The sequence below is a fragment of the Sardina pilchardus genome, chromosome 23, assembly GCF_963854185.1.
Source record: "Sardina pilchardus chromosome 23, fSarPil1.1, whole genome shotgun sequence".
Classification (NCBI taxonomy): Eukaryota; Metazoa; Chordata; class Actinopteri; order Clupeiformes; family Clupeidae; genus Sardina; species Sardina pilchardus.
Genome location: NC_085016.1, coordinates 2,894,456 through 2,905,171, shown reverse-complemented (window position 1 = coordinate 2,905,171; position 10,716 = coordinate 2,894,456). Strand labels below are relative to the sequence as shown.

Sequence of the window (10,716 nt, the reverse complement as noted above, 5' to 3'; positions counted from 1 at the left end):
CTCTGTGTGTCTGATGATGGAGCCTCGCTGTGGTTTACTGGAGCCGTGCTGTAGCTCGACCTCTGTGCATGTCAATGGCATGACTACGCTGCATTTAGAAGACCGGCTATGTAATAATGCATAATGCATGCAGTACATACAGCAGATGTGCTATTGTGCTATATGCTCCAGTCACGATCACGTTCTGTATCTCTCTCAAACTAAACAGCAGAAAAGCTCCGTCTGATAAAAGCTACCATTACAGGCGAGGAGAAGAGAAGGTTGCTTTTGCTGAGCGTTTTTGAAGATCTGTATCAGCTCCTGCTTCATCAGCTGAAAATGAAAGGGAACCGAACCGCCATTAAAATCACAAACAAAGACCACACAGACTAAGTGCTCAAAGACAGCAGCTCCCAGTGCAAGTCTGGGCTGCCAGATTTAGAGGAAAACTGGAGTTGTTGTTCACAAAGGCTTCAGTTGTCAACTTTATTCTATCTCTCCTCTCTTTCGTGTGTGTGCCCCCCCCCCAGTCTCACTCACCCCTCCTTCCTGTGTTGTCGTATCATCGCTCATCATCGCTGAGAGGGAGAGAGGGAGAGAGAGAGAGAGAGAGAGAGAGAAAGTTTAGGCAGTCTCTCCTGTGCGGCGTGAATGAGTGGCGCAGCTTAGCTGTTGGCCTGCCTGGTATAATTAGCCCCCAGCAGAAGGGGATTTACGCTTAACTGGCCCACAGATCCTCCCTCCTCCTCCTCCTCCTCCTCCTCCTCCTTCCTTTACCTCCTCTTCCTCTCCAGCAGCCGGCCGGACGGACGGCATCCGAGCGCAAAAACAAACACGCTGACCAAGCTTCGGGGACATGAGGCGCGCTCACACACACACACACACACAGGCTCCTCGGCTCCGCGTGCCTGGAGAGTGACCAGAGAGTGACGCAGAAGATTTTCAGGGGACATCACAGCTGTTAGGACTGACCAGGACGCGTAGCGAGTCGCTCTACCCCTGCCTGTGCCTCTCCGCTTCACTCTGCTGCTCTATAGCAGGACCCCCACTGGGTTTGACTTGGTGTGTGTGTGCGTGGGTGTGTGTACGGGAGTCCAGGGGTCGTGTGTGCGCGCGCGTGTGTGTGTGGGAGTCCCGGGGTCGTGCGACTCCTCATGGCGCTCCAGGAGCTGCTCCGTGAGGGTCAGGAGGCTCCGGTCCGCCTCGTCTCCCGACTCGGACAGCTGATGCACAACCTCTCCCCCAACGTGCTGGCCTCCCCCTTCAACAGCCGCAAGAACTCCTGGAGGGACTGGAACGGTGAGAGACCTAGTGTGTGTGTGTGTGTGTGTGTGTGTGTGTGTGTGTGAGAGAGAGAGAGAGAGAGAGAGAGAGAAAAAGTGTGTGTGTGAGAGAGAGAGACAGAGAGCGCATCCATCTCTGCTGTTATATGTGTGCGTCAGGAAGAACCAAGCTGTGAGTTTAGGATATGTCTGGAGAAAAATATGTTTCTGTCGACTCATGATTGTGTGTGTGTGTGTGTGTGTGTGTGTGTGTGTGTGTGTGTGTGTGTGTGTGTGTGGAGGTCTCCTTTACGGAGAGCGGCAGGGGGCTGAGTTTGCACTGTAGAGACCCCACAGAGCGGCTCTCCTCCCGGTAGCTGTCACTTAGTCTTCCTGCCTCACACTCCCCGTGTCCTGCGGAGTTGTGTGACGGTGAGCGTTTGGAATATCTGCGCACTGCTGGATGAAGCCAGCGCTGGCGTGTGTCCACTGTAGCCTGTGTTGCTCTCGCTGTCCTCGCTGTCCTCTCGGGACGGACACGCACACACACACACGCACACACACACACGCGAGGAGAGGAGGACAGCCTCTCCGAGGAGGAGCAGGGGAGGAGGAGGACATCTGTCTCTTCCCTAAGCCCTGCTGCTGTCAGTGTTGCCCATGGTGACGTAAGCGTAACATTCCTCTGCACAGGTGTGGTCACCTAATTCAGGTGTCTCTGTGTGTGTGTGTGTGTGTGTGTGTGTGTGTGTGTGTGTGTGTGTGTGTGTGTGTGTGTGGTAGCCCTTCTTTGCCATGCCCATTGCCCACCTCTCTCTCAGCTGTCTGTGTGTGTGTATGTGTGTGTGTGTGTGTGTGGTAACCCTTCTTTGCCATGCCCACCTCTCTCTCAGCTGTCTCTGTGTGTGTGTGTGTGTGTGGTAGCCCTTCTTTGCCATGCCCACCTCTCTCTCAGCTGTCTGTGTGTGTGTGTGTGTGTGTGTGTGTGTGTGTGTGTCTCTCTCTCTCTGTGTGTGTGTGTGTCTCTCTGTGTGTGTGTGTGTGTGTGGACATGTTTGCGTGTCTCTCAGTAATTACACCTTCTACTACATTGACCACAACACACGGGTTGAGGAGTTCAGAGCCCCATGTTTATTGTTTACTGGCTCTTTCAGGCAGGCAGGGAGGTGTTAATGTCTTTGGTGGAATTACGCTGTCTGTGTGGAGGTCATCATTTCGACATGTTTGTGATGCACTGCTGACAGCCCAGGCTCGTGGGCTATGTGGTTATGGCGGCGGAGGGGGCGCCTATGGCCTCTAATCACGCTCTGAGTGCATACCCTCTGCCGTGTCATTGGGAGACTGGGGCATGACTCAGAGCATTCTAACTTTAACTGATAGCTGTGACGTATGCTTTTGGGAAAACAATCCAGCGCTTTAAATTCTGAATTCATTCTGGAATTCTCACAGATCTCTCAAGTCTCAGGAAGTGTCCAGAACCTTAATATACCAACCTGGAGTTTTATTTTTATTTCTTGTTTTTAAACAGTAAAACTTGGTCGTCTCGTTCTGTTGGATTTAACAAATGGACTCATTCATACTTAAGTTATGGCTCTAATCTGAGGTCTACCAGCTAACAGATAACCGCTTTGTCAAAGGTCAGAGCAGCGCGAGTCGAGAACAGCAGTTTGTGTCCTTAGCACAGCTCGAGGGCCCGCAGCACCGCTAGCGCGTGGACACCCGACCCGAGTGGAGCCCCCGGAGTGCAGCCCCCGGGGGGTTCGCGCGCAGAATGGAGACCTTCAGCTGCCTCCCGAGCGCCAGACGGAAACGCGCCTCCCGCGGCACGCAGACTCACACAGGTAAATGCTCGCGGACAGCAAAGCTGTCACAACATGTTCATTTAGCAAGCTAACACAAGAACATCCGTAAAATGTAGCACCACATTATGTCTACTTAGTTCTACAAGAGCGAGACCGCCGACTAGGACGTCAGACATTAAGATTTAACGTTTCATAGGAAAGATTTTCAGTTCAGGATACTCACAGGCAATTTGACCTTTGGAAGTCCAGTGTAAATATGTGGTAGCAGCCCACCACAACAACATTCAGACAGCTGACTATCTCATACACTGAAGTAGAATGGAAAGAGCAGGCTGATATCAAAGAGTATAGAGGTACTTCTATACTCTTTGCTGATATTGCAGATCATACCTTCAAGTTCTGTTCAAAATGCTGTTTCACGTTACAGTAGCCTACATTGTTTTTGGGAGTAAACATACTTCAATGTCCCCTTACAAAACAAAAAAACAAGCTGCACGACTTCAAGTGTCAAAAGTGCATTTTTAAGAGTAGGCACATCACAAATACAGCTGCATACAGCTTTGGAGGAATTATTTGCAGTTCACATGCAGGAAATGCAAAATTTTGGCCTCATAACATATTTTGGCCTCATAACAACGGTTAAACAAAAACAAAACAAGGCTCTCCTTTTGTCTTTGACCAGTCATTCAGCACAGAGCCAGTAGCACTACCCCTAATGTTAAACACAACAAGGCTTTTGCAGCCAGGGGCAACTCCTGCCACTGCAGAGGAAGGACAGGTGGTTCTCATGTCTGATTTGGGAGGAGGGGTGTGTGTGTGTGGGTGTGTGGGTGTGAGGTGGAAGTGGGTGTGGCCTGCAATCACAATGGCCTGCTCCTGGGCTCTGGATTTACACCTTGATTCAGTGTTGCGAGTAGGGGGAGGAGGCGGCTATAGCAGGAAGAGCTAGAGGGAGAGAGGGACAGGCAGAGCACAGACACCTGTGCGGACAGGTGAACAGGTGAGTGTGAAGATGAAGGAGAGGAAGGAATGTACGGTGCACCTGCAGCCGGTGAGGAACGGAGGAGGATACGTGCGGATATCGCTGGAGGAGGTGGAGAGCTACTACCACTTCTGCATGGCCTGCGAGCAACTGCACAGTGAGTTGGGATGGACTGGCGGAGTTCTCTGTGGAAGGATGGTGTGTGTGTGTACAGTGAGTTGGGAAGTACTGGCTGAGTTCTCTGTGAAAAGATGATGTGTGTGTGTACAGTGAGTTGGGAAGGACTGGCTGAGTTCTGTTAAAGGATGATGTGTGTGTGCAGTGAGTTGGGAAGGACTGGCTGAATTCTCTGTGGAAGGAGGATGTGTGTGTGTGTGTGTGTGTGTCTGCAGCCTGTTGACTACTAACAGTGTTGTAGTGGGAGATGTGGGCTATGAGCACTTCTGATGGATGTGCAGGCTAACTGCATCAGCACGGCTGGCTAGTAACAGTGTTGTAGTGGGAGATGTGGGCTATGAGCACTTCTGATGGATGTGTAGGCTAACTGCATCAGCACGGCTGGCAGCATTCGCAGATCTAATTAAACGCTCAGACAAGATTCATTTCTGTTTCTGTGTGACTTGTGGGATGAGATTATTTGTGGTGGAGTGGTAGTGTGTTCCTGCAGCAATTAATGTAGGCCTAATGGAGCGGCATATCTTTTGATGAGTTCCGTATCTGCTGATCGATTCAGCGCTGCTTCTCTGAATGTCTGGTACACGTTTACATGCTCAATACGAGGAGCACTTGCATCATAAACAAGGAAGAACACGTACTGTACTGCTTGTTGTAGCCCAACACAGAGGCATGTGTGTTTGCTCGTGTTCACCCAGAGTCAACATTGCCCAGGGGCATTTTCAGATATTTAAATTTAACCAATGAACTCATTTGACCACCTCCTGTATGGATGGAAAAGTTCATGTCTTCATTTTCCCAGCGCGAAGTGGTTTGTGTTGTTCTTTGCATGAAAAATGCACTTCAGAAATAGTTTACTAATTTACCTACTCACTTACTCTAATTTGAGTGTTTGTATGTCTGGACATGGCCTTGAGAATTGCCATAATTTCAGATGTGAGGTGATGCTATGTCGCAACATCATGTTTAAACTCCACAATATTTACATACTCCTGTGTGCATAGGCTCATAAGCTCTGCATGGTTAAGAGGATATTGGATGCTCCTCACATGCACTTGTTTGAATTGGTGATATCTCAGATCTGCATACTGTATTTGGTTAGCATATGCTACTTTCCTGAAGATGGTGAGTGTGTTTATTCTCTCAGAGCCAACAGGTTTATACACTGCGTAGGTATAGATCGCACACACCTGAGGTTCTTGTCCTGGTTATTTTGTGTTAATACACTGCGTATGTACTGTATAGATCACACACACCTGAGGTTCCTATCCTGGTTACATGTGTTTCTACGCTGTGTAGGTATAGATCACACACACTCCTGGTTACATGTGTTAATACACTGCGTAGGTATAGATCACACACACCTGAGGTTCCTATCCGGGTTACATGTGTTTCTACACTGCGTACTGTAGGTATAGATCACACACACCTGAGGTTCCTATCCTGGTTACATTTTCTACACTGCGTACGTAAAGATCACACACACCTGAGGTTCCTGTCCGTCTCTCCATGCTGGCTACATTGGAATCTTTTGACGACTTTCTTCAGACCTTTGTCATACGTCACCTGGCAGGCTTTTGTTGTTGCTTGAATAGCATTGAATGAGTTGACAAATGTGTTGCTGCCCTCGGCCAGATATTTAGTAATTTGTTGATACAGGATCAATGGGACGTCAAAGGTGAATTGCTAGGATTTTGATTAATTTATGGCTAATTACCTTTGACTGTGTTTTGAAATCCAGGTGGTAATGGTTTTGTTATGTTTGCTCTCATAAATCATCTCTGCTGATCTCGGTTCTTTTCCTCCTGCAGTTTCCTGATGGCTTATGATGATGATGTCACTGTAGGCAAATTGCCCTGAAAACATAAACATCGGCCCTCTATCCCTTGTCTATCCCAGCTCAAACATGGCGTGAGTGATGAAACACCATGACGTGTTTGGATGCTTGCGTACATAGTCAGGGCGGCAACAGTTATGGTAACATTTTCGTTTCACAACCCCGTCCTGGAAAGTTGCTCAGTCTGTGAGCTAGCAGACAAATGAGGGCACGCCGTGTGCTTGTCTGATGCTCTATGAGTCATGTAGGATGTTAGACGCGAAACGCTCTGGCATCGCTGCCCCTTCCGTGTCCACCCTGATGGGTCAGGGGCGATAAGAGGAGGTGGAGGAGGGTCATCTCCCATGGCACCCGTGCCCCTGAGGCGGCGCCACCCAGAACGTGCCCCGTCGACAGGCGTGCCAAGCAGAAGCGAAACTAGGAAATTAGGGCAGTAATTGGTTGGGGTGGTTGTGAGGGCCGGGGACTGGAATTTAAATGAGCAATTGAGATGCTTTGATAAAAAAAGACAGACAGCTTTTCTTTTTTAGAGAGAGAGAGAGAGAGAGAGAGAGAGAGAATGTGTGTGTGTGTTTGGGGGAGGTGTTGCAGCCATAGAGAATGAAAGACAGGATGAGAGAGAAAAGAGAGAGAGAGGGAGAGAAGAGGAGGATGACCACCCCACCCACGGCACCCCTCCCTTGGGTCAACAAAGGAGAGCACGCTGTTAGCGGAAGGATTAGGAGCATTTGAGTTCATTGTTTTCCTTTCATCTGGTGGCATATTTGACTGGGCTGTTCAAGGGAAGTTTACTCTGTCGGGCTGGAGGTTATGTTTATGGGCGGCCCATAATTATTTATGTGCTCCAGAGTTGAGCTGCCTCCCCAGCAGTGCTGTGTGCAGGTGCATGCGGTACATACAGCCACTCGTCTGACAGACATCCTTTGGGTCGAACCGTAACCACTCGTCTGAGGGACATCCTTTGGGTCGAACCGTAGACGGGTGATGCAGGTGGTGCTGGCCGAGGCGTTTAGAATCTCCTGCGTCCACCACATCTGGCTGCGTTTCCTGTTTAGGTGGAGGCACTTAGATCAGCTCGCTAAAAAAAGACCAAAGACCCCAATGGACAGTCAAGTAAACAAACAAACAAACAAACAAACAAACTGTGCGGTTGGTCGATGGCTGTCTCAAACGCTTCTAAGCATTACCTTCCAATCCGCTTAAAAAAAGGCATCAGCTGTTGGTCAATAAGAATCGTTATTGCCCTGAAGCGTGCAGAGACGAGAGCATACAGTATATCTATATTTATTTACTCTTACAAACGTACACAAACATTTCGTTGTACTGGCAACTGTTCAATGACAAATTAAAATCTTGAATCTTGAAACTATGCAGAGGCTTTACAGTATAGTGCATCTCAGTACCAAAACAACAGGTGGCTTTGAACAGTTGCATTCACACTACGGGCCGTTTAGCATATGACCTGCTGTCAGGTGAGGTTTAGTGGGTTCACGCAGTCTGTGGGAGGATGGGCTGTGTGTGTGTGTGTGTGTGTGTGTGTGTGTGTGTGTGTGTGTGTGTGTGTGTGTGTGTGTGTGTGTGTGTGTGTGTGTGTGTGTGTGTGTGTGTGTGTGTGTGTGTGTGTGTGTGTGTGTGTGTGTGTGTGTGTGTGTGTGTGTGTGTGTGTGTGTGTGTGTGTGTGTGTGTGTGTGTGTGTGTGTGTGTGTGTGTGTGTGTGTGTGTGTGTGTGTGTGGTGGCCTGTAGGCCATGAATGGCAGCATTGTGTGGCGTTTGATGCCGTAGGTGATACCAGTGAGAGATGCTTTGTGTCCTCTCTGAAAGGTGCCGCTCAGTTTTTGTCCAGTCAGTCAGAGCGCGGTGCGCCGTGGTGCGACTCCCCCGCCGACAGGCTCAGCACAGTCCCTCCGGTCATCAGCAGGTCTGGGATCAGTTGGTCGACGAGACACACAAAGCCCGAACTCATGAGTTTGGCTGGGAGGATGAGCTCGGTTCAGTTGGTCAGACACACCTTTCCCAGCAGGTGCAGTTATAATATGTAAATGTGAACAAATACGCCGTATCATGATGGCTGGGCTCACATTACCAGCAGTGACGCGGACAAGTCTGTATTTAAGGATATAAAGGATAGAGTGTCTGTTCCAGAGAGTTAGAGCAGCAAAGAAAAGTTCAGTCACATACTGTAAGAGCAACAGGATCAGTAGAGATCATATCACCTGGTAGGCCTATAAACAAGTGGAACACAACAAAAGGCCCTCGAGGATATGACCGGATTTGGTTACAAATGTTTTGGTTTCAGTTCTTGTTAAAGTACGATAATGACTAGACTAAGTCATGCTGTAACTGAAACCAGTGAGGTAAAACGGGGGGATTTTTGTTGTTTTTTTGTGGTTTGGATGTCATTAGCGATCACACTGTTTGTCCTTGTTACTGGCAAGAGCACCTGCTGAGTGCGTAGGCTACATCCTCGGCCCTCCACCTGACACCGTGAGTCTGGACTTCTAGGAAAGAGCAGCTTTTCTGTCACGTTAGCGTTTTCTTGTTTCTGTTTGGATGAACCGATAGTGCTGTGCACATGGATGTGGGGGGCGCGTCAGCAGCTACAGGAAACATCTCATTAAAAGCAGCCATTTCCTGTCGGGCCCGGCGATGGCATGTTCGCGCCGCCGCCGCAGCCCTCACGTCCTCCCCAGCAGCCCGGGACTGTTTGTGTCACGGACACGGTCCAACGGCAAACGGCCCGACAAAGGATGCAGGATTTTCCCTTTTCTTTGCATGAGAGAGAGTTATGATTGCTCCTAGATGGATAGATTGATAGATGCATCAAGGGGAAATTCAAGGAAAAGGTTCCTCAACGATCTTAAAGGAACATGCCAACTCTTTGGGAAATTAGTTTATCTGTCGTCTACCCCAGATAAACTAGGCTAACTGATATAACCCACTTCCATTGAGTTAAGCTAAGACTAACGGGGTCAACCTGGGTTATTACATGCTCAGAGTAGAGAGGGGTCTCTATATTGTTTTTATCTTGCTCTGGGGTAGACGACAAATGTGCTGCTTCCCCAAAAGGTCGTCGTGCTCCTTAAACAGCCAGGTGGTCCCAGGCCCTTGCCCCAGGACAGGATAGTCTGGGGAAAAGTCAAAGAGCACTTGCGTTGGATGGTTGTCACTCCTTAGTGTGTGATGCACGAGTGCTCGAGGGCACGGGGAGGCCGACAGCTGGGAATTGTGGGCCCAACTCTTCCCGTCTCTGGACGGGAACGCCGCACCATGTGCATCCTGTCTCGTAAGACTCGTCTTCTCATTTCAGGATAACGAGACAATTCCGCTAATCCGTGGGAGTCAGATGCTTCTGCCGGGGAGGACACATTTCAAGGAAATTACATTTTTAAAGATGGGTCGTCAAATGGTAGAAATCAGTACAAAGTTCATGTTGTGTCATTCTTTTCCCAAGAAGCCATTTTTAGGCAGTTTATGGAAACGTTAATTGGCAAAGTCCTCAGACTTCCGGGAAAAGATTGGACTGTAGAGTGCTGTGATATGTGGGAAGAATCATTTCTTATTAAACACAAAAGAGGAAAGCTGCGTCACAGGCCCCGGGCTCTGAATAATTCATTTCCCACCCTCCAACCTGAATCTGGTGGCGAGGTTGGTGAGAGGTTAGTCCCCAGCTTGGCAGCGGAGAGGACACTCAAATGAATGTTCTTAGTGTTGGGCGTTTAATGTACGGGACTTTGTGAGGCTTTCTCTTTCCTAGTCACAGTTTCAGTGAGTGATTCCAAGATGACCTTCTACCAGGTGCTCTTTCATTTCCTTTCCTTCTCCTCTGATTAAATATTATTTCTTATTACCTTGTGCCTGCGGTTACAAGTTATCCAAACACTTATTAGCATTATCCATTAACTTCTTTTATCTTAACTCCATTCAGACTCCCTGGGTCTAATAAGAGTCTAGTCGACTCTGACTCATGTGGTCACAGGGACGGGGCATAGAGAAGAGAGAAGGACGAGAGAGAGAGAGAGAGAAGGAGAGGGAGGGAGGGAGAGAGAAGGGGAGAGAGAGAAGGAAGGAGAGAAAAAGAGAGAGAGAGAGCGACAGAAGTCGGGGTCCTAAAATAAGACGCATGACAGGTGGTGTGGAGAGCAGGGACCACTGCATAATTAAATAACCCAGAGGACTGGAGGTGACCGAAAATGAAGGAGCTCGTTTTGGGGAAGGGGAGTGGTGGTGGTGGTGGGGTCTGAGATTATCACTCTCTCAAGCCCCCTCTTTAAGTGCCGGTAAATGAAAGGGCTCACTTTGAGGAAGGTGGTGGAGGTAGTGGTGGTGGAGGTGGAGGAGTAGGTGTTGATGTAGGTGGAGGTGGAGGTGTTGGTGGTGGAGGAGGTGGAGGAGTAGGTGGAGGTGGAGGAGTAGGTGTTGGTGGAGGTGGAGGAGGTGGTGGAGGTGGAGGTGTTGGTGGTGATGGTGGTGGTGGAGGTGGAGGAGGTGGTGGTGTTGGTGGGACTGGTGGAGGTGGGACTGGTGGGACCTTTTCTCATGCCCCCTTCTGTCACCCCTCTCCTGCGTCTGACGTGTTCCTTTGCTGCTCTTGTCCTCTCTATAGCCCCCAGTGTTCCCACAGTCCCACTGTATAGCACCTGTAACCCAACCCCCCCTCTCCCCCCCTCCCCCCCCAGCGC

The 10,716-nt window shown here is 49.4% G+C and overlaps 1 protein-coding gene across 3 annotated transcripts in view; it reads left to right on the top strand.

The window, feature by feature from the left end:
• Positions 1-1,112: 1,112 nt before the first annotated feature.
• The window catches only part of mcf2la (mcf.2 cell line derived transforming sequence-like a), a 66,017-nt gene continuing 56,413 nt past the window's right edge, over positions 1,113-10,716 (top strand). For all 3 annotated transcript variants that reach the window (XM_062527463.1, XM_062527466.1, XM_062527465.1), the window contains exon 1: positions 1,113-1,278. In XM_062527463.1, coding sequence (XP_062383447.1) covers positions 1,134-1,278 — 145 coding nt within the window. In that variant the 5' untranslated portion in view covers positions 1,113-1,133. The remainder of the gene's footprint in view (positions 1,279-10,716) is intronic.